The sequence below is a fragment of the Lonchura striata genome, chromosome 7, assembly GCF_050655825.1.
Source record: "Lonchura striata isolate lonStrDom1 chromosome 7, ASM5065582v1, whole genome shotgun sequence".
Lineage (NCBI taxonomy): Eukaryota > Metazoa > Chordata > Aves > Passeriformes > Estrildidae > Lonchura > Lonchura striata.
The window spans coordinates 37862312-37886024 of NC_140709.1; the positions used below are offsets into that span (position 1 = coordinate 37862312).

General features: G+C 44.8%; 1 protein-coding gene across 10 annotated transcripts in view; it reads left to right on the forward strand.

Moving 5' to 3' along the window:
- AGAP1 (ArfGAP with GTPase domain, ankyrin repeat and PH domain 1) overlaps positions 1–23713 on the forward strand; it is a 308457-nt gene that overhangs the window by 219849 nt on the left and 64895 nt on the right. For 9 of the 10 annotated variants that reach the window (XM_077785208.2, XM_021536092.4, XM_085585530.1 and 6 more), the window contains one exon: positions 7713–7874. The exons of the other annotated variant lie outside the window; for it this stretch is intronic. In XM_077785208.2, the coding sequence (XP_077641334.2) occupies positions 7713–7874 (162 nt within the window). The remainder of the gene's footprint in view (positions 1–7712; positions 7875–23713) is intronic. 10 annotated transcript variants of the gene reach the window in all.

Below are 23713 nucleotides of genomic sequence, written 5' to 3' on the forward strand. Positions count from 1 at the left end.
CCAACACATGACCTGGAATTGAACCAGGAGCTTCTGCCCTGAGGTGTGTCTTCAAAAGGACCATCCATCTCCTTTCTCCCTCGTGAGGAGGGAGCAAATTCCCTGAAATGAGCAAGTTACCTGCGGTGAAAGCCCAGAATTTCTGCCTTCTGTGCTGCTTTCCCCCTCCCTGTTGCACATCACAGCTGATGGCCGGGGGAAACCACCACCCACAGCATCGCACACCCACTTGGCAGCAATTCAGGGTGACACCATGTAGGGCTCACAGGCTGATGCTGCCCAGTGAAAAGGTTCTGCCAGAAGAATTAGGGATGTTTCCTGTACGTCTCAACTGCAGGTCTGTTCAGCAGGAGCCACAAAGTTGCTTTGCCTTGGGATGTGGTGGCATCCTGTAGCTTCTCTTTCCTGGTTTGTTGTCCTTATGTGTTCAAACAACTTGTCAGGCTTGATCTTTCCACAGGGCACGTTCACATCTAGAGCAGAGGGGGGGAGTGCAGGGATGTGTCTGTGTGACCGGGATGAGATAAATTAACAAACCCTGCTCGCTCAGGGAGGAGTTTGTATCATCCCTGCCCCTGACCTAAACCTGCTGCAGGCAAGATGCGTGGAAGAAGGAAGATTAGGATCTCATCCCCAGTTCATATTCTGAGGTTGCAGGTCCTCTAAAACACAGTCTTTGCTTTGCTTGTCTCTATCCTGGCAGCACAGGAGAGAGTTGTGTAAGAATAGTTGTATCCTCTCCTTGTGGGAGCTGATGAATTCCTCCTGGAAACGAGGAGCTTCCTTTGAAAGGGAGCTTCTTTTCTTCCTAGCCATCCTTCAAGTTCCAGGGAGCAGGATGCTGTTTTGCCAGCACTGTAATGTGTTGCTCCTTAGGAGGGAAAATGTACTTTTGTGGGGATTTTTAAGCTCTATTGTTGCATTTCTGCTCTCATGCTTCCTTTATGATGGCCCAACATTGTGCATTGGTAGGGAATGAGCTAGAGGTGATGTCTTCCCTTTAGATAAGGGAGATGGTAATGAGGGTCTTTCCAAAATCAACTGAAGCCTTCCAATATCTGTTCCTGAGCATCTTGAGGCTGCTTGTCTCTCCCAAGGCTGTGGACGATGTCCCTCCCTTGTCACAAAGTGCAAGGGACACTCATGCCCTGGGGTCTGGAGGTGCTGCCACACAGGAAGAGCCAGACCCTCCAAAAGCAGGGAGACACCTCTTCTGCTGCCTAGAAGGAAGCTTTGTTTTCCTTGATTAATTGAAGTTGCTCTGAGAGAAAAGGAGTCGTTCAGTGGGGCTTCCTGAGGTTGACAGGACAGCTTTGAGATTTGCAGGCTCTGGGCACAAGGCTGCAAAAATGGGAGATGCTGTGGGAAGGGAAGGCTCCCGAGGCTCTTTGATGTCCACGCCCCAGTTCTGCTCCGAGCTCCCTTTAATTTCCTTCAGTGCAGCAGGTGAACTTGAGCCCTCCATAGCTTGAGTGTCCGAGCTGAGGTCAGCTCAGCAATGCACCTCCAAAGGTGTGAGCTCTCTGTACCTGACAAATATTTGCCTTTTATTTTCATCCTGGAAGCTGGAGTCTCGTGCCACCCCTTCTCCCCAGTCCCAGGTGTTTATTACATCCACAGACTTGTTTCAAGCTGCAGTTCTGACAGGATTTTAATGTCAGTCCTGTACATCTGCGCTGTGCGATTGCAGCATTTCTTTCGCTTCAGTCTGAGGCAGAGGAGGAAGATAAAGAACTTGATAGAACAATTATGGTAATAGCTGTAAAGGGAAGCTGGAGAGCAGTGGATTTCACAGCCAGAAAAATCTCAGCTAAGGGAAATGGGTCTGAAATACAAACTACAGATTTGTATAGTAATAGTTATACTCTCTTGCTTCCCCTGTTTAAATAAAAGGATTGCTTTTCTCACCTTTATTTAAAACACATGTGTGGAAGATGAAAGTGTCCAGCTATTTTTTTATTATTCAGTCCACCAGCTACCGACATCTTTGCCTTATTTCATTGCAGCACTAATGGCATAGTGAAAGTTCTGAAACACCCTCTTTGGATTCAGCCTTCCTTGGGTCGCAGCAAAGATTCCTGCTGCAGGCAGAGCTGTTGCTGTTGTTTTCGTCATCAGCGCTTTCTTTCTGCTCTTGAACCCGGTGCTATTAATTGTGTTGCTGCTTCTGCTCTTTAATTGATCCCATTCACCGCTCCCGCTTTTGTAACGTCTGACTTCTTGTCACTTCGGCAAATCAAAAACCCAAATTAATCAATCTCCAGCCACTTGAGAATAAGACCGTGTTGGGGAGCTGGGCTTGACAAAAAAGTCTAATTTCACTTTGAAAGCCTGTTGGAAAATTTTAACAAGAAGATGCAAGAAAAATGTAAACCAGATCAAGCTCGACTTTGGTCTGTGGAGAATAGCGTCACCTGTTGAGTTTGTTTCAAGTTTTTGTAAATAGGTGATTTGACAAAAATATGAAATAAATCAAAAGACACGGGGATAGAAGGGGTCAGAATATCCTTGGTTCCGCTGCAGATGGTTGCACAGGAGAGAGGGTTGTGTGTGTGACAGAGAGAATAGGAACCGTGGGCCAACGACGAAGCTCCGCTCTTGGACTTTTGTGTCCCAGCCTTTGTGCTGTGCTATTCCCGTACCTCACATGTTGCTTCTTTTCCTGCTTTTTCCACTCCCAGCTCCTTTACCCTGGCCTGGGGTGCTCATCCTGGCTTATTGTCCCTCTTTCCTTGGCCTCCTTGGTTCCTGTGCTGGCATCTCCTGCACCGCTGCTGCAGGTGCTGAAGGAGTCATATCTCGGACAGGTTTGGTGGGGGTGCTTGGGAATTCGGGATCCAAAGTAGTTGTTTTTCTGTTCTTGGGGCACCAGGAAGCACAGTCTGGGTTTGGATTGAGTTTCGGACAGCTCAGAGTTTGGACTGCTCATCTGGGGAAGAGAAGGCTCCAGGGAGAGCTCAGAGCCCCTCCCAGGCCCTAAAGGGCTTCAGGAGAGCTGGAGAGGGACTGGGGACAAGGCATGGAGGGACAGGACACCAGGAATGTCTTCCATTGCCAGAGGACAGGGATGGATGGGATATTGGGAAGGAATTGTTCCCTAGGAGGGTGGGCAGGCCCTGGCACAGGGTGCCCAGAGCAGCTGTGGCTGCCCCCGGATCCCTGGAAGTGCCCAAAACCAGGTTGGACGGGGCTTGGAGCAATCTGGGCTAGTGGGAGGTGTCCCTGCCCATGGCAGGGGGTGGGATGGGATGATCTATTGGGTCACTTCCAGTCCCACAATTCAGTGATGATTCTGTTAATTTTCCACCCTGTTCAAATCCAGGAGGACTCACCAAGTCCTTAGGGGGCACAACTGGAGTTGTCTTTGAGATCTATTTGTTGAGCATATGCAGCTTCCAAATAGCAAAATAATAGAAAAGATAGGAAGTGGGAATTGTTACCTTTTACAAAATATTTGTAACACTGGGAGAGGATATGAAATTGTTTCAAACAGCAAATAAAGCCCAGTACAACAGCACAGCTCTTGAGACTCTTCTGAGGATTGGATTTCATTTAATGTTCTGTCTCTTGACTCTGGGTTGTAGTTGTAGACAAAGTGTTTCTTCTGTTCCACCCCTCCTTTCTTCTACCTCAGTTTGTCATACTTGAAAGGAATTTCTCTCATGACCATAATTGCAAAATGGATCTTGGAGGGAGGCAGACATGACACTCGCCTTGTGGAGTAAAAGCTGCATTGGGTTTTTTGTTTTGTTTGGTAAATTCCCGCCAATGAGGGCTAGACTTGCACAAGCAGAACAGTCTCTGTCTTAATCCATGTGTCCTGCACCTGTAGAGAAAAATCACCATGTGAAGAGCAGAGGGGTGGGGTTTTTATGTCCTATCTCTGCATAACTCGAGGATGTTTGGTCACCAAGTTTTACTTGCTGCTTTTGGAAATGGAGTGAGATACTGCACATCCTTACACAGTGCTGCCACAGCCCTGGAAGTGTCCAAGGCCAGGCTGGACAGGGCTTGGAGCAAACTGGGATAGAGAAAGGTGTCCCATGGCAGGACTTGGTGTTTAAGATCCCTTCCAAGCTAAATAATTCCGTGATGTGGCTGTGTCAGCTCTCCCTTCCACCTGAAGGAATTCATAATGGGACTGGGGAGGAATGGAGGGCAGGGGGAGCTGGGACAGAGTGTGGGCGTCTCTGGCTCACTCCTGGAGGCTGCAGCAGCAGCAGGCATGGGCTGAAACACGAGGGAATTCCATTTTGGGGGAGAAGACATTTTCCAGCAGGGTTTGCTGCTCATCACTTCCAAAACAGTTGCAAAAACAAGGCTGCGCCGGTCAGAACAACCCCAGCTACATGGCAAGGGGAGAGTTTTGTCCTCGGCGTCGTGTAATGGAGCTCTGCACCCTGCAAATGATGACCATCATCAGGGGAAGCTGTGCCCGTGCAGTCCATCAAGAGTCGCAGAGCTAATGATGGGCTGGGCAGATAATCGGGGGAGAGTTAATTGTAAGGTTCGATATGGCATCTTGTCAGCAGAGATAAGTTGTCACGTTTTCCACTTGAGCTGAAACTAAATGATTGTAAAATAAGTTATGAGTGTCCTTGGGCCTGTCTGCCAGAATGATGGCTAAGAATACATTCCTGGCCCATCAGTCTCAAGCAGCCCGCTTGATATTTATGCGAACTGAATGTTATTTTATTCCCCCTCTAGTCATGCTTGTCAGCTTCCCGAGTGAAAAGTGAAACTGCTGCTTTGACTCATACTTCAAGTATTGAAGCTCAGAGAGGCTGCAGATTGTTATTATTATTACCAGTATTATATATTTTTTCGGGTGTGTGTTGAACATTGATGCCCGATTGGGAAGAACTAATGGCTGACATTGAACGTGCGGGATGGCTGGCAAACAGCCCATCCCAGCCCAGTGGAACGCTGCTTATGAGTTCCAGTGCCTCTGTCAAAGCTGGTTGAGATGGGGAGTAATGAGGCGCTTGCTTTTTTAATTTGCCATGCCTTTTTCCTTGCCTTTTTTTTCCCCCCTCCTTTTTTTTTTTTTTTTTTTTTTTTTTTTTTTTTTTTTAATATATATATTTAATAGTGCCGGCAGTGGTCGTCTGTTCTCAGGCGTGGTAATTGATACCAAATAAAATGCATTATTTGTATTCAGTCAGGAGGATGAAATTGCATTCAGCGGGCTGAAGCCTGAACTCATTTACAGTTTCCCCAAGCCCGAGCTTTCAGGAGCCCTCTTTTCAATTTGAAGAATACCTTGTCAGGCAAGGGAAGGAGTGGGAAATGGGAGAGCACAGCGTGGAAGCCCGGCGCCTTTTGATTGCTCATATTTTAAAGCAGGGGAATGTTAAATAACTCCCATCTTCCAAAGGTGGGCTCGGAACGCGGGAATCCGGGCCAGCAACGCACCGGCGATGCCGGCTCGGCTGTGTTTATGAGGCACCAACCTTTCCTTGCTGGTTGAGGGGGAGGGAGAGCTCCAGGCTCCCACTTGAGAGCAGTTTGACCCAAGGACAGCAGGTTATTACCTGGAAGGGGCTGTGGATGACGAGGATTTACCACGGGAGGTTAATTCTTCAGCTCTCCGACACCAGGCATCAACCCCGTACGTCCCTCATTTTTCAGAGCTCTCGAGCAGGTTTTGTTGGGGGGATTTACGGCCTGGAAATTGGACAGAGCTGCCACCAGTGTGTGGATCCAGCCTGATGGTTTTTAACGGGATGCGTTCTGTGGCGTTGCCTCAGGATTGTGGGGTTTTTTCACCGTTTGATGGGTGCAGGGTGTGGTGGTTGATGCTGCGGGTGCAGGAGGGGTGAACTCGGATGGGTTTAATGATTTCAAAAGTGAAAGCTGGGAACGACGGGGGGAAAGTGAAGCATTTTGAATCAAAGAATACCAGAAAGGTTTGGGTTGGAAGGAACATTGAACGTCACTTAGTTCTAACACCTCAGAGAGGGACGCCTTGTACTAGCCCAGGTTGCTCCAAGCCCTCTCCAGCTCAGCTTTGGGCACCCCCAGCGATGAGGCAACCACGGTTTCTATGGGCAACCTCGGGTTTTTTTTCCTTCTTTTTAAGTATCACCATTGGAAACCTCCAGAGTCGAGCTGGAGGTCAGTACTTGGGACTGGCAGTAACCCCATTGCATCTGTGCTGGTGCCTTTGTGTTCCTGGCACTCTTTTGCATCTTCTTTCCGTACCATGGATCCAAAGGGATCTCTGTCCCCTTGGCTGAGAGAATTCCCACCTGGATTTTCACCTGGGATTGCCTTCCCCTCTACTGAAGAGACAGCAGACTCTGCCAGGAGAGCCACCTGCACCAGTTATGGGTCAAATCCTTAAAATCTCCCACATTGCTACAGAGTAAATACATTCTCATGGTTCCCTTTTTGGGGTTAAATTCTTGGGAGCTGGTTTCAATCTAGCGGTTATAGAGAAAAGAACAAAAATCCTTAATATAAAGATTAATGTTTGTTTTGGTCTCGCTTGCCAGGCAATTAGCTACATAATTTATCCCCCACTAATAACTTAGAGCACAACTGTGCTTAGGGGGTAATTAGTAAATAAACTTTATTAGGAGGAAAAAGAAACCAAAATAAGTTGGCTTTTGTTAAATAGGCAGTTCTGTGGGAATTTAACTATGCAAAAAAATTCAAAAGCTATTTTTTTAATAATCTTTGGCTTGATATTTTTCTGACATATTAAGTTAAATGCACTCCTGTTATTACACTCAAGCTTTATAATAAGGATTTTTATTCCTTTTCCCTGTGTCTGCTATTCTGAAACCAATCATCAAGTATTTAACCCCAAAAGGCAATCATGGGAATGTATTTGCTGAATATCTGTCTGGGAGATTTTAAGGATATGACACATAAATGCAGTCCTGATACTGCACTAAGGTGCAATATAGTATTTAAGCAAGGTTCTGGAAATGGCTTCACTTTCCATAATAGCAAGCACTTTCCTTTAAGTGTAGGTTTTATGTGGAGTTTTATAATTAAAATCCAAACCAACCCAGTAATTAAACAAAAATCGTATTACCAACCTTGGGGGGAAATCCTGGATTAAGGTTACTTGAATATTTACTATGTGGAAGGACCCAGTTCTTAAAATTTTTGGAGTTCATAAAGCAGGAAACTGACCAGAGGAACGTGGGATTATTTATTTTCCTTGGGAGCAGGTAGAGGAAGTGACCCTCTATCACACAATTATTACCTGTACCAGGTGCACATTACTTACCTTGTTTTCCCACCTTTATTGCCATCACCACCTTTTCAGTGGGTGTCTGTCTGATACTAATGACAGCAGAGAACATCCAGAAGATGTAGGGTTATCCCTGTTTATGTATTAAAATGCCCAAGTGTTACACAAATTAATTTGAGGCTAGGCAAGAACTTTGGAGGAAGAAGCAATTGGAAGCAATAAAGTGCTTGCCCATTGTTTTTGTGCATTCCAGCTGGCCTGCTCCTAAAATTGCTGCTGAGTCCTGTTAATCTAAGAGGACTTGAATCAGCACTTCAGCCAAGTTGGGGTTTTTTGGTCCCTTTTTGAAAAAGACAATATTGTTTGGAGAATCTCCTGAAGGAGCTCAAGAACGTATCTGCCAACAGCCAGGGGTTATTAGCTTGAATTCTAACAATCAGCTCATTTCAACCTCACAGCATTTTGATCTCTTCTCCCCTTTTTGTTTCCCTCCACCCGACTGCAGACACGGGCCTGGGAGATTCAGTGTGCTCCAGCCCCAGCATATCCAGTACCACCAGCCCCAAACTGGACCCCCCTCCTTCCCCCCACGCCAACAGAAAGAAGCACCGCCGGAAGAAAAGCACAAGCAACTTCAAAGCTGATGGCATCTCGGGCACGGCTGAGGGTAGGTTTCAAATCAGAATCCAAGCCTGAATTTTGAAAATGCCATTCCAAAGAGTGTTGTTAGCTCAGCTACAGCCTTGGCTCTGAATGCACAAGGGAAAGGGAATTGAGAGAAATTAAAGTGTGAGCATGTAATGATGGAGCTGAACCGTCTGAGGCATCACAGTGATGAATTCAGCTGCCTGGAATGTGTTTAGAACCTTTTTTTTTAATAAATCAGAGTCCCCAAGTTAATATGGAGCATCATTAGGTGTTGAGGTAAGGAAGAGGCACACTTGGAAGGTTAACAAGGAGGAAAAATTCAGGTTCACTCCACAGCCCACAGATCACGTCAGAACTTGTGTATTTTTTTCAGTATTATTAAATCTTTGTTATCACATCTCCTCAGGGCACATCCTGAGCTCTAGAATGGTCAACACTTCTGATGCCTCTCGTTGTTTGAATATTCAGCTGCTTGTGGAAAGCTTGTGTTATTTGAGGATAAAAGGAAAAAGGGGAGAGTTTAAATGTTTGGGTTCTTTTTTTTTACGAGCCAGAAAGCAAAAGCCAAAAAGAACTTCTTTTTCTCCCTTAGTTTAGCTTACTATTTCCACACTGCTGTAGCTGTTCAATGCCCTTCTGAAAGGGTAACAATGTGTACAGGAGCCAGGTATGATATAAAACATGCTTGCAGTTTTAGAAAAGAAGAAAAGAAACATGCTAGGATTCAACCAAAAGAGCTCCAGAAAAAGAAAGATGAACAAGGGTGGTTGGAGGGCTCAGAAACTGGGGAGTCAACACATAAGGAGAGATGAAAAAGGGAGACAATGGAATAACATTGTGGGAAAAGGGGAGTGTTGAGTAAGAAAAAGATGTGGTTGTAAGCATGGGAGAGTAAAAAACAGCTAATTCAGTATCAAAGACTGTTGGAACAAGTTCTGAAAAAAGAATGACAATTGCAGACAGCTGAAGAGACATTAAAAATAGATGTGATAATAGTATACAACTGAGAAGGGGCATGTTAACTACTACTTAGTCATCCTTATTTTCCATTTATTTAATTTCTCAATTGCACTTCTATCACATCCGGAATTTATTTCCCCAGCTATCTATACAAATCCTTTTTTAAAAAGCCATCAGCTTTTTTTCATAACAGCTCCTGTTGTGTTCTCTTTCCAGTCATTTAACTATCTTTGCTGTTAGTTTCCCCCTAGTTTATGGCCCGAAGCCAAATTTTAGTTCAACCTTTCATTTTTAATTTGTCCTTTTCTTTTTTATTATTTTTCTTTTAAAGAAGCCCTTTTACACCACTTATTTTCAAACCTCAATGGCAAATTACAGAGGGAATTTTTCAGAGCATTCACCATTGGCCCAAGAATATTTTGTTGAAGTCAATATGAATCAAGACCGGCTGGATATCGAGAGCCTTTGAAAAATCTCTTTCTGAGCAGTTAATAGGTGTATGTTTTCTTTCTCCTGGGGAGATTGTTTTCACTCGAGCTGGAGCCTGTGTGGTCCTGGGCTGAAGGCACAGACCCAGAGGGAGCAGTGGGGGTTTGCACTTGGGTCTCTTGTCCCTGATGTCCCTGTTCTGATTGCAGAGTCCATCATTCATCCTCCTCTGTTTCCTCTTCCTCTTCTCCTCGTCTTGCAGCATCACACCTGAAATCCTCTTGCAATAACTCAACAAAATTGTCCCCTCCCATAGGAATGGGGTCAATGTGCTTCCAGAAGGGCAGGAAGTTGTTGGCAAGCAGCAGCTCAGTAACATACAGCAGCCTTAAAGGGTGTAGAATCATTTAGGATGGAAAAGTCCTCTGGGATCGTCGAGTCCAGCTGTTCCCCCAGCACTGCCAAGGCCACCACTGATCCCTGTCCCCAGGTGCCACATCCACACATCTTTGAAATCCCTCCTGGGATGAGGACTCCACCACTGCCCTGGGCAGCTGTGCCAGGGCTGGACAGCCGTTTCTGTGAAGAAATTTATCCCAATATCCACCCTGAGCCTGCCCTGGCCCAGCCTGAGCCGTTCCCTCTCCTCCTGTCCCTGTTCCCTGGAGCAGAGCCCGACCCCCCCGGCTGTCCCCTCCTGTCAGGAGCTGTGCAGAGCCACAGGGTCCCCCTGAGCCTCCTTTTCTCCAGGCTGAGCCCCTTCCCAGCTCCCTCAGCCTCTCCTGGGGCTCCAGCCCCTTCCCAGCTCGGTTTGCTGCCCTGGACACTCTCCAAAGTGCCAGCTGCTCCTTTTACAGTGTTTTTACCTCTGCACGAGCCCATCACCTTCCTTTGACCTGCCTCTTCTCCCATGTCTTCTGAGCTGAGCACCCTGTTCTGTTTGGAACTTGCCAGTTGTGTCTCGGGAGGGCCTCAGTGGTTGTTAAATTCTTTCATTTTACACCATCTCTTTAAAGCACAGCCCTGCGTTTGAAAAGCAGCCCTTTGGCCACAAGAGCAGAATGAGGAGTTCCCAGGCAGGCCTCTGGGCATCCCAGAGCTCTGGGCATCCTTCAGCAGACAGCTAATCCTGCTGGTCCTTGAATCCTTGGCAGGGCTGGGAGGGGATGGCTGACAGCGAGGACAGGCAGCCTCGTCCGTCAGCGGGAGCTGAAGGAGAAGGCAATGAGGCGTGCCCCAGCTCCATGTCCTTTTAGGAGAAGGGCGTCTCACAAAGAGTGATAGTGGCTGGAGATTGCCATCAAGAATGTCCTAGCAAGATTCAAAAAGCCTGGGGGGCTGCTCTTCCCAAATCCTGTCAGCCTTTGGGTTTTCTGGGACTTGTGTTGGTGCGAGGCAGAATCACCAAATAGTTGAGGCTCAGAAAGGCCTCAAGGATCCTCGAGTCCAGCCAGGTTCAGGCTGTTCTGGGTTTTCTCCAAGCAGTTGAATGTCAGAGGAGTAAAGGTTGGATCTCAGGGAAGGGTTCTTCCCCCAGAGGGGTGCAGGGAATGGGCAGAGCCCCAGGCTGCCAGAGCTCCAGGGGGGTTTGGGTACCACTCCCAGGGATGCCCAGGGTGAGACTGTTAGGGTGTCTGTGCAGGGACAGGAGTTGGATTAGTGATCCTTGTGGGTGCTTTGCAACTCTGGATATCCCATGATTATATGATTTCCACATCTATCTTGCACTTCAAAGCAGCTTCCAGTTCCAGTTATTTCTGTGTTCGCCAGTGCTTGGCTACAAATCTGTCCAGTGACCTAAAAGATTCCCTTGAGGATTTTTCTTCCCTCACCGTAACTTAGATTTGCACCCTCAGAGGATTACTGCACTTTTGAAGACAACAAATCCAAAATAGGCCATCAGAGATGTTCTGGGAGATGCAAACACTTCGATCAAAGTGTTTGAGATGCCGCAAATGGGCTCTAGAAGCCTGTGGTGATAACTGTGGGAGAACCAAGTCTTCCTTCTGGAAATCCTGGGCTCCATGTGCAGAGGAGGAGGAAGAGGATCCTCCTGCAGCTGCTGTTCTCAGGCAGGTACAATGGATCAGAGCTAAATGGCGTGGGTAATTCTAGATTTTGTGTTGCCTTCCTTTGGCTCCAGGCACGTTTCAAATGTCAGCTTTCAAACAGGAATTCTGAGTTCCTTCATTTTTGTCTGCACCAAAGCTGAAGTGTTCAGTGAGGTTTAAATCTGGTCTTCAGCAAACTCAAGCATTTTTACTGCACTTTGCAGGGCTTTTTTTCCCTCCTTGAACGTGCCTGCTTTGATCATTGACCTCTGCCCAAGTATTCAGATATCACGATGACGGACACTGAGCTCAGGGTTGTTCACCAATTCCAAGGCCTGATGCTCATCCCTTTTATGCCCTTCCATAAAGGTCATGCTGATTCTCCTCTCTCCACACTATCTGCACATGCACAGCTCTCTCTTTCTGGGATGGGTTCTTTCATCTCACTTGGTTTATCTTTCTATAGCTTTTCTGAGACAATGCTCACAGCAACACAAATGCTAAAGCACCTGCGCTGCACTTGGACAAAAATTAAAATTCCATTCGTATTTCAGAAAATCAGATTCTTGTGAAATTTTTTCTTCCAACGTGATGAAACCCAGAGAGAAGTTTTTCAGTTCTCTGTGCAGAACTTGTCACTGAAAAAAAATCCCTCAGTGTTTTTGAGGGTAGCAGCAGGAATGCTTACATTAGGCAAGGTGCCAGCAACCAGCAGTTTTTTTCCCACCACGCTGCCTGAAGTTGCTCGGAGCAGGATTAGACAGAGCTGTGTTTCAAAGAGGAATGGCTGCTCTGAGCCTCATCTGTTTGGGTCCCCTTGTGCTGCTGCACTTCCTGGAACAGCCAGGCATAATAGGAAGGTTTTTCAGCTGGAAAACAAGCAGAAAAATTAAAAAGCTTTATTGGAAATTCTATTCACTGAAAGATCTTTCCCAGTGTTTATTTTTCTTCCTCTTGTTAGATTTAAAGTTTCATGGCTGTGCCAGCTTGAGCCTGCCTCCCCTCCATCCATCTCTGGGATTTTAGGAAACCTCCAGGCTGCCTTTCAGCACTGGGACCATCCCTGCTCTCCAAGATTTTCATTAACAGAAGATCCAGACAGTGTGTGCTGTAGGGCCAGCACAACCACATGCCAGTGGGATGGGTACATCCACTCCTTCCCTTGGGGAGACCATGGGATCATGGACTGGGCTGGGCTGGAAGGGACCTTACAGCCCATCCATGCCACCCCTGGGGTGGGACATGGGCAGGAACACCTTCCACCATCCCAGTTTGCTCCAAGCCCCAGTGTCCAACCTGGCCTTGGACACTTCCAGGGATCCAGGGGCAGCCACAGCTGCTCTGGGCACCTGTGCCAGGGCCTGCCCACCCTGCCAGGGAAGAGAATTCATCTCCTCCCTCAGCATCCTGGGGCAACCCCCCCAGCTCCGTGTCTGTGCACGCAGGTGGAGCTGGGAAACGGCGCTTGAGGAGCTGCAGGTGTGATCAGCAACTTCAGGAAGGCTTTCCAAACTCCCTGAAATCCATGTTCTTCTTCATCATTTGTTCCTAAAGAGGTTTTGAAGGACAAAGAAGGACCTTTTGTGTTTGTTCTCAGAACTGTTTTCTTAACACAAAGGTATTTGTTCTCTGCCCCTTGTGCAGTAATTGCTTTTCCTGGTGCTTTTGCTGCTCTGTGCAGTCCAGACCCAACTCCAGGTTTACACTTTCTGGCTTTTAGCTGAAGAATTAATCCCAGTTTACTGAGAAGTCCTATTTTTTTTCCCCTGGAGTAAACTGGTAAAGGTGTTTAAAAACCCTCGTTTTTTAAAAGCACATATGTTTTGTGTCACTGTGAGTTGAAAATGAGCCCTAGTCAAGCAGGAAATTAAAATATATTTGTTTGTTTTCTATAGATGGAACAACGTTTAGTGACACCTCTCATTTGTTCTTTTAGCAATTAGCAAAACCATCAGTGCTTTCAGCTGGTGTCTCCCTGTGTCCCTTTCAGCCACCCCACAACCAGAATGACAAGGTGAATTAGAGAAATGCAGTTCTCTGTATAACACCTGAAATTTTGCTTTTTTTTTAAGTGAAAAAATCAGAATCAATACAGGGGATCACGGAAATGCATGGAAAAGCTGTGGGCATTTCTCCTGCAGCTTCCCACCCTAAGCTTTCCTGAGCATCCTGGTGGTTTATCTGCTGGCATCATACCCTGAGGTGATTTAAATGTGCTTGGTACTGCACTGTGGTGTCCTCCACACAATTTTAACATACATTTCCTTGGGTGCAGTATTTAGGCAGTGTGGTGTCCACACTGAACTAACAAAATTGTGTTTCTCCAAGCATGCTAAAAAAAAAAAAAAAAGTCATTTGGGATTTTTGGAAGTGTAGTGGAAACAACTCAAGGAGCAGAAGTGGGAGAGCAAATTCTTTCTTTTGACAGATGGACCTGACATTGTTAATGCTAATACTGACTTATCATACACTGACTTAAGCATCATTATGAAGGAGGGTATTTTTCCTTGCTGCTCTTAGATATATATTTAATTTTCTTTTTTTTTTTTTTTTTGGCTTTGTATGGTCTGGAAGAAACCTTCTGGCATTGTCAGAGGACAGCACATTCACAAACCTTTCCAGCACAAAAATCCACAGCATCCTCACTGCCTTTTCTCTGAAATGTAATATCTTGACCTGCAGCTGCAGCAAGGGCAAAACCACTCACCTGTTAAAGAGTTTGTAACCTTTGGAATCCAATCCATTGGATGTCGAGGTCCTTGGATGGATTGTATTGCTTGAAGTGATGCCCAGAACTGAGCTGCCACCAAAATTCTTCAAGGAAAGCCTGTTAGCAGTCCATTAGAGGATAATTAAGTGTACAGCAGACAGGTGTTGCCCATGAAGGAGTGCCAGAAAAGTTATTCCTGGTGATATTGCCACCATAATTATTTTAGCTGGTATAAATAAACTTATCAATAATTACAGCCTGTGTGATGGTGTTGGGATACTGCAGCAGCACAAAGTTTGGGGATGATTCAGGAGGGGAAAACAGTAATTCCTTAATAATATCCTGCTTTTTTTTTTATCTCTGTTGTACTCTCCTTAAAATGATAAAAGGCATCTTTTCCCCTCTAAAAATAAATACATAAATATAAAATGTAAAATCCCAAATGCAGACCCAAATCTCACAGAGGAGGAGCACGTTCCCATCCTGTTGTGCAGTATTTCTGTGTATCTTCTGATAAAGGGTTTAGTGGCAGCAGGTTTTGCTTCTATTCCTGGTCTCTTTAAGTGCCTGAAGTTTAAGGAAGTAAATGTTCAGGCTTTTGAAAAATATTCAGGGCTTAAAGACAGAGGACTAGAGAAGTAGCATTTTGACTGCAATGCTGAATGAAGAAAAGAAGCATTTATTTGGAACTGGAGGGGTTGACAAGGTGAGCAGATTCCTTGGAAGGTTTAGGGGTTTTAAATAGGTTTGTAATACATTTAGGGTTACTGCTGAATTCTCTTTGTCTACAATTTGTTGGTCATCGTGTCATTTGTGTGCTCTTTTTGTACATGAAGCATTTCAGGAACTGCAGCAAATAACATTTTGCTGGATTTCATACTGGACACAAAAATACCCCCCACTTCCTAAACCTGGAGTTTAATGAGTTTGCTTTCAGTGAGATTTTAGGAGTGTGTTTACTTAAGTATTTGCATCCTTATTTTGTAGATTATCTTGGAAGAGTCAGAAGCCTCCCCTGACCAACCATTCTCTGCTCTAACTGCTTTTTAGGAAACCATTTCTTTAAATACCTCCCAAAACAAAACAAGGTCTTAGGGTTTAGTTGGCATTAAAAATGAGCAAAATGCCTAGCTGTGTTTTTCCTGCCTACAAGAGAACTTTCAAAAGAAAACCCAGCAGTGTGTGCCCATACCTGTTGTCCATAATGCCAGATGCTCATTCGGGCATCCGTGAGTTTATCACCTCTCCCTGTCAAAACACTCCTGGGCTCTAATTCCACTCATCAGCTGGGACTTTATCCACAGGAAGCTCAGTCCTGGCAGAGGGCTGTGCACCCAGGAAGCAGGAGGGCAGAAATTAAAAAATCCAGCCGGAATCTTCAGAGCCTGGCTTTCAACCAAGGCAGGAAGGTCACTTGTTGGGAATCCTCGAGCCTCGGCTGCCACAGCCTGCCTTACATGAAAGGGCTGCTGCTGCAAGACATTTATGTTGATGCTGAGGAGTGAAAGACAAGGGAGGTGAAGCTCATCTATTGTTTTAACCTACTTCATTGCGGGCTAAACAAGTTGAAAGCTTCCTGCTTCCCTTCAGAAGCCGGGGTCAGGAGAGGCGGCCGGTTCCACCCACCTGGTTGAAAGGAAAAGTGTCACAGTGGTGGTCAGCAGGAAAAGGGATTCTGGAGAGGATGAGGCCTGGGATGAATTGGTGGTGGTTGCACACACTGGCACATCTGGAGAGTGAGAGAATGATAGCACTTTATTTTATTTTCTACGTTTCCCTAAAAATTAGTCCCATTTTGAGAGCTGCGACAGCAGAACGACTCACTGGGTATCCAGTGCCACGCTGGGATTTGGCCTGATTTTTTGGGGAAGGAAAAAGTTTTGAGTAGCTTTGTAACTGAATTAAAACAATTTACACCTTAGCATTTCACTGGCTTTGGGTAATTAGTGTTCTCAGTGATGTGCTGTCAGCTTGACCAAGAGACCTTGGTTATGAAAACGGTTCCTGATGTCCACAAGGTGATGTTAACAATAAGTGTTTGCAAAATGTTAATCCTGCTACAGAGGTTGGTAGTTCTGTTCCTTAAATAAGAATGTTTGTTCTACAAGTGCCTTCCAGTTTTTCTCGAATGTAGGGCAATTTCATCTCGTTATTAACCTATATACATAAATTAAAATATCATAAAATTAGGTGATTATGTATGATAAAGCTACAGCCAGTGAAAAGGCTAAAATCAGGTAACTGTGCTTAGTATAACTTTGTTTTCCTGTTCACCTCTCGAGGCAAAGTGTCACAATTTCAATAAACAGGGTAATTTAGTGTAGAAGGAAGATCGAGTTTTTGAAGGATGCCTGTGCACTTGGACTCATCAGCTTGTTGGAACTGGCCTACCAGTGGGAAACAGCTTTCTTTAAAGCATGCAAGTCCTAAATAATTCCCTTCAGAAGCCCTGGTTGTGAAGGTTTGCCATGGATAGCTCAGTCCTGGAATTCAAGGGGGATTGTGTCAGGTCTGATTTACCCAAGGCTTATTAAACATACCAGCTCTTGGCTGATAAGAGCTCGTAATTCAGAGGTATACACAGAACAGTAACAGGTCATTAACTCCTTTTTAGTTGCAAACCCACATTTTAGTCAATTATGGATTTTATAACAACCTGCAGATCAAGAAATATTTACCTGTAGATCAAGAAATATTTATGCCCCTTATTGTTTTGATTCTTTGTCAAAGTGCTTGTGACATCTTTTTAAAAACATGTCCAAAACTGAGGAGAGTGGTGATAAATATGAGCAATTGTCCTGAATATATGGCTGAATATGCATATATTGGCTGCAGACTGAAAGAATAAGTTCAGGTCAGATGCTGGGAAGGAATTCTCCCCTCTGAGGGTTCTGAGGCCCTGGCACAGGGTGCCCAGAGCAGCTGTGGCTGCCTCTGGATCCCTGGAAGTGTCCAAGGTCAGGTTTTACCAGGCTTGGAGCAACCTGGGCTAGTGGAAGGTGTCCCTTCCCATGGAAGGGGTGGGAGAAGATGGGCTTTGAGGTCCCTTCCAACCCAAACCATTCTGGGATTCTGTGGAAATGGAGTCTTTTCATGCAATGATGATGTTCAAAGGGTAGGCTGGAGGAGCAGTGTCCCAGAGGAATGTGTTTGAAAGGGGACAAATCCATGAGGATGGGGTTCTCCATAGGAACACCAACTGGAGAATGCTGTAGTATGGCTGTAGATGGAGCTGCTGGAGATGATGGGAGGTGTCAGGCCTGGAGGAGGTGATGGAGGTGCTGTAGGTTGGACTTTCCCTTCCCCTTAAGCAATTGTCTCATCACTGGAGCCTTCTCCAGTTAAAAGCCACGACTGGAGCCGTTCCAGTTTCCATGCTTTGTGATACTGATGTCATCCCTGTAACAGTAATGCTGAGCTCTTTAGTTCCAGCCCCTGGCCAGTCAGTCACTTCAAACCCATGTTGTTTTGTCAAGTTTTAAGCCTTAGATCAGCTGAAGTCCCCGCTGTAGATCTACGTGCCCTGTGTGAGTTTTCAGTGCTGAGCTTGCTGTTATGTTTATTTTATACCCTGTGCTTTAATCTCCTGTTTTCTGTCCCTCCACCTTTCTCTTTACAGACCAGTTACTTGTGATAGATGTTATGCATCATATGTGGTGTGTAACTCCAGGAAGCAGTAGGTAAAAAGGGAAACTTGAACAGGCCTCATCATTGACATTTTCCACCAGTTCTCCCCCCTGACTCTAAAAAGGGAAAAAAAATTAATAAAGGTTTCTTTTGTGAGCGTGAGCTGGAGAAAATTGGCCATTTGTCTGTGAGGTAATAGGCTTTGGGATAATATGAAAATCTATCAAATGATTAAATTCAATGACATTAAATCACAATTCATGAAAGGAGAATACTGCACAGTTTAATTCTATTTAATTTTTGAGGGGGGAAAAGAAAAAGCCCTTAAAAAAAATTTGTTTGAGTTTCTCTTAAGCTGATTTCTCTGTGCTCTTTCTTAAAAGTGCCTTTCTAGTTGCCACACAGTGATGTGATCATTATCTGTCACCTCGTCGCCTTGCTGCCTCAACACGCAGTAAAATACAAAAAAAAAAAAAAAGAGGGAGAGAGAGGGGAGAGGAAAAAAAAAAAAAAAAAAAAAAAAGGAAGACCAGAGGAGCTTGTGAAGTATGACTTCCTATCCCAAGACTCATTGCCTGCGATTCGTAGCGCTTGACAGTAATGATCTTATTACAGTACTCTGGACCTTGAAGAGATTTCATGAGGAGAGCGGGAGGACGAGGCTCCGTGTAATCAAGTGGCGCTGAATATTCCACGCGGTTTTGATCACACACTGATTGGGCACAGTTTTAGCCCATCTTCCAGTCAATTATGCATGGCCCCTCGTGCTCCTGTGATAGTCAGAAACATTGATGGCTGTTGTCTGGGGGTGGGGGGAGGCTGGCAGCCCGCCAGCGGGTTTGAAGTGCAGTCATTCCGGGAGAAGTGCTTTTTAGTTGGAATTGATTACCTTTCTTTAGGTTTTTGCTTAATGGCAAAACTGTATTGGAGAGGGCTTCAGGTGAAAAATGGCCGTATTAGCCATTTAGAGTAGCTGAACTCCTAGTCAATTTTTAGCTTTCCCCTGTTTCCATCTAATTTATATTTAACGATGTACCGTTTGATAATATTTAAGATATTTCATTTCCAGTTGCTGCTGAGCACACATGTTGAGCACATGTTAAATGACAGCAGATCAGCATTCAGGTTTTAGGAATGAATCCAGTTTAACCTCCAGGCTGCCAGAACGTGTCTATTTTGGCACCCGTGCCAGGAGACATCGGGATTGTCTGCGAGAGGTGCGAAGCCAACAATCCTGAGCAGATCCAGGGCTGGTTTTATCCCGTAATGAGGATAAATCCCTGTGCTTTAGAACAGGCAAAGGGTCACTGGCCAGCTCCTTCATTTAGATCCTTGTGTCTCAGAGGCTGATTAGGCTGCTGTTTATTTCTCCCCTATGAAAATGTCATATTTTCCTTCATTCAGAGCCCTTCAAATGAAAATAAAATCATGAAAGCCGTGCCTGTTGAACTCCGGTTGCCAGAGGAGGAAATACTTAATTGTTAGTGATGCTTCTTCTTCAGTGCCACTCTGGTTTCTCACATTTTAATATCATGCAATTCCTAATTTTTGGATGTATGTGTGGTTCAAAGAGATGAGAGTAGGGCTTTATAGTAAGCTGGAGTATGATGCTGTATTATCCATGCATCAGATGAAGAGCTTGTCTTTGGAATGGGCCAGGGGATGGTAAAATGCAATTAAAACGCTCTGGTATCACCCCAAATTTTTGTTGCCATTAATCAGTAGAATTTTTCTGCACCTGCCTGAAATTATTGCAGTTCTGTTGGCTCCCAGCCTTTCCTGAAGGTATTTCTGCCACTAAATGCCCCCCCTCATGGTACTGCCCTCTTCTGCTTCTTCCCCTTTATTTGGATTGTTTATTTGGTTCATTTTTTCCCTAAAACTAAGCTCAAATTGACCAGTCCAACCTAAAAAAACAGCTTTAATTTTTTTTTTAATTTTTTCTCTTCTTTAAATCAGTTCTTACCTCTCACATAGGGGCCAGACCAGAATTCACAGAAAAAATATGTCATCTTGGGTTTTTGCTCTTCAAAACAGAGCTGTTGGGCTTCGTTCCAATGAATTTGGGTTCAGCTATTGTCTGAAATTCCAGATCCTGGTTTTGGGGGGTTTGTGCCTATTTTGTGGTAGCATCTTACTACTTCCAGGCAGCCTGGAAGAGCTGTGAGGATCTTTTTTTCCCTTCCTTTGAAAGAGAAGCTCCTCTGAGCCTGTATTTGCTGAGCTGTGTGTGCTCATCCCTGTGCCAGCAGCCAGGGTTTGCCCACCCTGAGAGAGGGAAGGTTTGACTCTGGGTGCATCTTTGGTGCCCAGGTCATAATAAACCTGAAGGGCAGCTCTAAATTTTCCATCTTAGTCTCCATCGGGGGGTAAAACCCTTGGAAAAATCAACTTTTCAAGGGGAGAAATTCTGCCTTGGTTCTGTTGACTCTGTTGCAGCGTGGGCTCTGTTTGAGCCTGCTGCCTGTGGGGAATCCATGGTTTTGCTCACCTGAGGGCTGGGAAGAGGGACATGGCCAGCTCCATGAATCACAGCAGATCTCCTGTGGGAGTGGGGTGTGGGATGTGGGAGACACCTGTGGCTTTTTACAGAAAGGATGGTTGAGGTTTGGGCTGTCCCCTGGCAGGCTGCAGCGGGCAGGGCTCATCCCAGGAGAGGTGCTTGGCCATGCTGGCCCCATGGCCCCCCTGGGCCTTCCAGGCACTGACCTGGCTCTGGTTCCTTCCCCAGTGCTCCCAGTCCATGTCCTGGACCCAGGGAGGACCAGCTGCACTGCCTGGCATGGATGGCACAGCCTCTGCTTCCCTTGACAAGGAATTGGCAGCTCCAAGGCTCTCTTGGCTCCCTCTTCTTTCAGCTCCTCCCTTTGGGGCTTCAGTGGCTGCACAGTGTGCAGCAGTCCTGAGTCCTGCAAGCTTTTCAAGGGGGAATATTTTTTAAAGAAGGATATTTTTTTTTTAATTGTATTTTTCAAGAAGGATATTTTACTATTAAAATCCTCATTTCAAAGTTGTTGGTGATGCTGGGTGGTTTGTGACAATCAAAAACATGGGGGCTTTTCAAAAAACCCCTGAGTGGTAAACAAAACACCAAAGGGATCCAGCCCCTTTCCAGACAACTCGAATGCTTTAACCAACATATTTATACATAAAAGGGCAGCTCGTGGTTTACTTAACCTTAAAGCTGGAAGCAATATTATTACTTTGGGCTCAGCGTCAGCATTGTCACACACATAATCACTTTTTGGTTGGCTGGCCACCGTTCAGTGCATGGCTTTGAATGGGCACTCAGAAACAGCTGCTTGTTTCTTTTATTGTAAATAAACACCATTTTATGGTGAGACCGGGTGTTTATCACACAGGAATGACTCAGCAATCTGAGCCTGGAAAGGTGGATGTAGGGAAGGAAGTCTGGCAATACTTACCCAGTGACTAATGTACATTTTCATCCTAAAACTAAGCTCTCATCCATGGTAATAGTTCCCATTTGGAGATCTCTGAAATATCACTGAGGATTCCTGAAAAATTATTTTCAGAAAGACCCCACTTGCCAGGCAACATACCTGAGTTTCATAGAATACTTAGGAGGCCTCAGTGTTTAATTAAATTAGAACAAACCTAATTGTAATAATCATAGCTTAATATGTGCTTAATGTTTTTAATAATAAGGTACAATGTAAGTTAATGCTCACCAGATTACCTGAAGACTCTGGTGTGAGGATCCATAGTGATTATAAGGAGAATGTGAAAATTGATTAATTTTTAGTGATTTGTCAGCTGTAATCTTTATATCTCAGTCTCTCTGTGTACAATTAGACACTGGTTTGTCCAGGCAAACTCAATAATTAGGTCACCACTGCTTATGGTTAAACTTTGGATTCCAGATGTGAAGAGCTGAGCTTTGGTAACCTATGGAGGAGTGGGATGTACTGGAATTATGGGTTTTCCTCTGTGGAAGAGGAGAACTGAGCTTCAATTTAGGGTGTGATCTTAGACTTTATTTTATTTTAGTTTAGTTTAGTTTTATTTTATTTTATTTTTTTAAGGGTGGACTAACAGAGCAGGTCTGCATAGAATGCCAGAGTCACAGAACACCAGGATCTGCTTCTCCAGAATTACATGTACCCAAGGTTTTAAGTGCAGCACTGTCATTTATTAGTAACTAAAGAGTACAGGATATGCCCAGAGCTGTTATGACATGAAAAAATAACTGTCAAGGAGGTTGGAAATAGGTCTTTGCTTTTCTCTTAAACATATTGATGATTACCTGCTGCCTTTAGTAATAAAAATATCAATACAGCTCATTAGTCTTTCTTTAAGTTGTGGATATTATTGAAAAGCTATTCCCAGGGGAACAGCTGGCAACACATTGGAAATACTTGTAAATAATCCATTAATAATGAACTCCTAAAACATGAATAATCTATCCGTAATGAACCTTGCTGCTTCCCCACATACCTTTTTTTTTTTTTTTGGCCAGGAATACTTCTTTCAGTCTTTTTATTTCCTCCACAGCCTCTGAGCAGTGGAGATGTTCCTTTTACGTATCATCAGGCCCCATAATTTGTCATAATGCTACTCAATAGCTCGTCTAAAAAATGTGAAGGGATGCTGTCGGGGTTGTTAGGCACAAAGTTTAACCTGCAACACTTGTGGGGGAAAAAGAAAAGAAGAAGGAAAGATTGACATAAACTGTCCCCCAGAGCCAGAATAAAATCCAAGATGGTTTTTTGAGCAGCAAAGGAGGCAGCACGTTGAATCTCGTTGAGTCTCTGCGTGTCAGAATTGTGCTGGGCTTTGGTCCTGCTTGGAGGAGGATGTTGAATACATAAGGAACATTGAGAGGATTCTTGTTCATTCCAGTTATCCTTCCAGAGAGAAGTAGATTGTGGAGACCCTGTGAAATACGAAGGGGTTGTCATTTCAAGGCAATGCCACACTCATACATGTAGGAATTGTCACCTCCTAGCTCTTAGTCCCCACTGGGTGCTTGTTTTTTTGTGGGTCTGTCCTAACACATCAACTCCAATCTGATGGACAAATTCAAAGTGAATTTTTTTTTTTTTTTATCATCTCCTTTTTTTCCCTCCTAAAAAGCTTTGTGGGAAGGCAATGATGGAGATGTTAATCTGCAAGTAAAAGGTACTGCCAGACACCTCCATAGTGGTAATTTTAGTCACAAGTCCAGCCACTTCTGCAAGGGGGTAGGAGGGATGGACTAGGCTGAAATGAGAACTGTGGGAGTGCTGAGAGATAAAGTAGAAGAAATTCCCTCCAAGTGCCTGTTTCTATCCCAGCTGTACATCTCTGGGGACAGGTTTCATGATTTCCCCTCCATTTTTGGGGTGAATCTGCTTCCCTGTGATGCACCAATCAACAAGGTGAGGTTCTCCTCTTTACCACACACAGTAAATTCAGAGCATAAATTGATTACTCACAATTTTTCAGCACATCCGGCTTATTCCCATCCCAAGCAGGAAAAGCTGAGTGTATCTGGCACGGCATTTTAAGGGGTTTTTATCCTCTCAGTGACATTACAGCTCACCTGGGGACAAAGTTCTGTCACTCTAGGGAAACCCAGGAGTGCAGTGCCTGGCTGATAGCTCTGATTTTCTCATGAAAATTCTCTTTTGATTGCACCTTGTTTTACCTGGTTTTTCATGCTCCGTTTCTTTACCAAACCCATTTGTTCTTGCCCACCAAGCAAGTCCAGATCTGTATTGTATTTGATTGCACAGTGTTTTGTATTAGTGTGTTGTGGGGGGTTTTTTTTGGTGCCTTTTTCTGTATCTGCAAGTTAGCTCCACGTGGAAGGGTCATACAATTTTGAAGGGATCTCGTAGCAGTGGCAGTGTTGCAGAGGACTGGAGAAATAAAAAAAGAATATTATGCTTGTAGTTGGAAAGAGGGAAGGGATCCCGAATAATCTCTGTGTTCTTTAACCTCATACTGATCTAGTGTGAAATCCTGGGAAGGCTGCTTGCTATGTGATCTGCTTAGAAAGTAATTTCCATTGGCAAAGTAACAGAGTTGTCCAAGTCTCTCACAGGAGATTGTCAGGGGATCAAATGCTGGGCAATT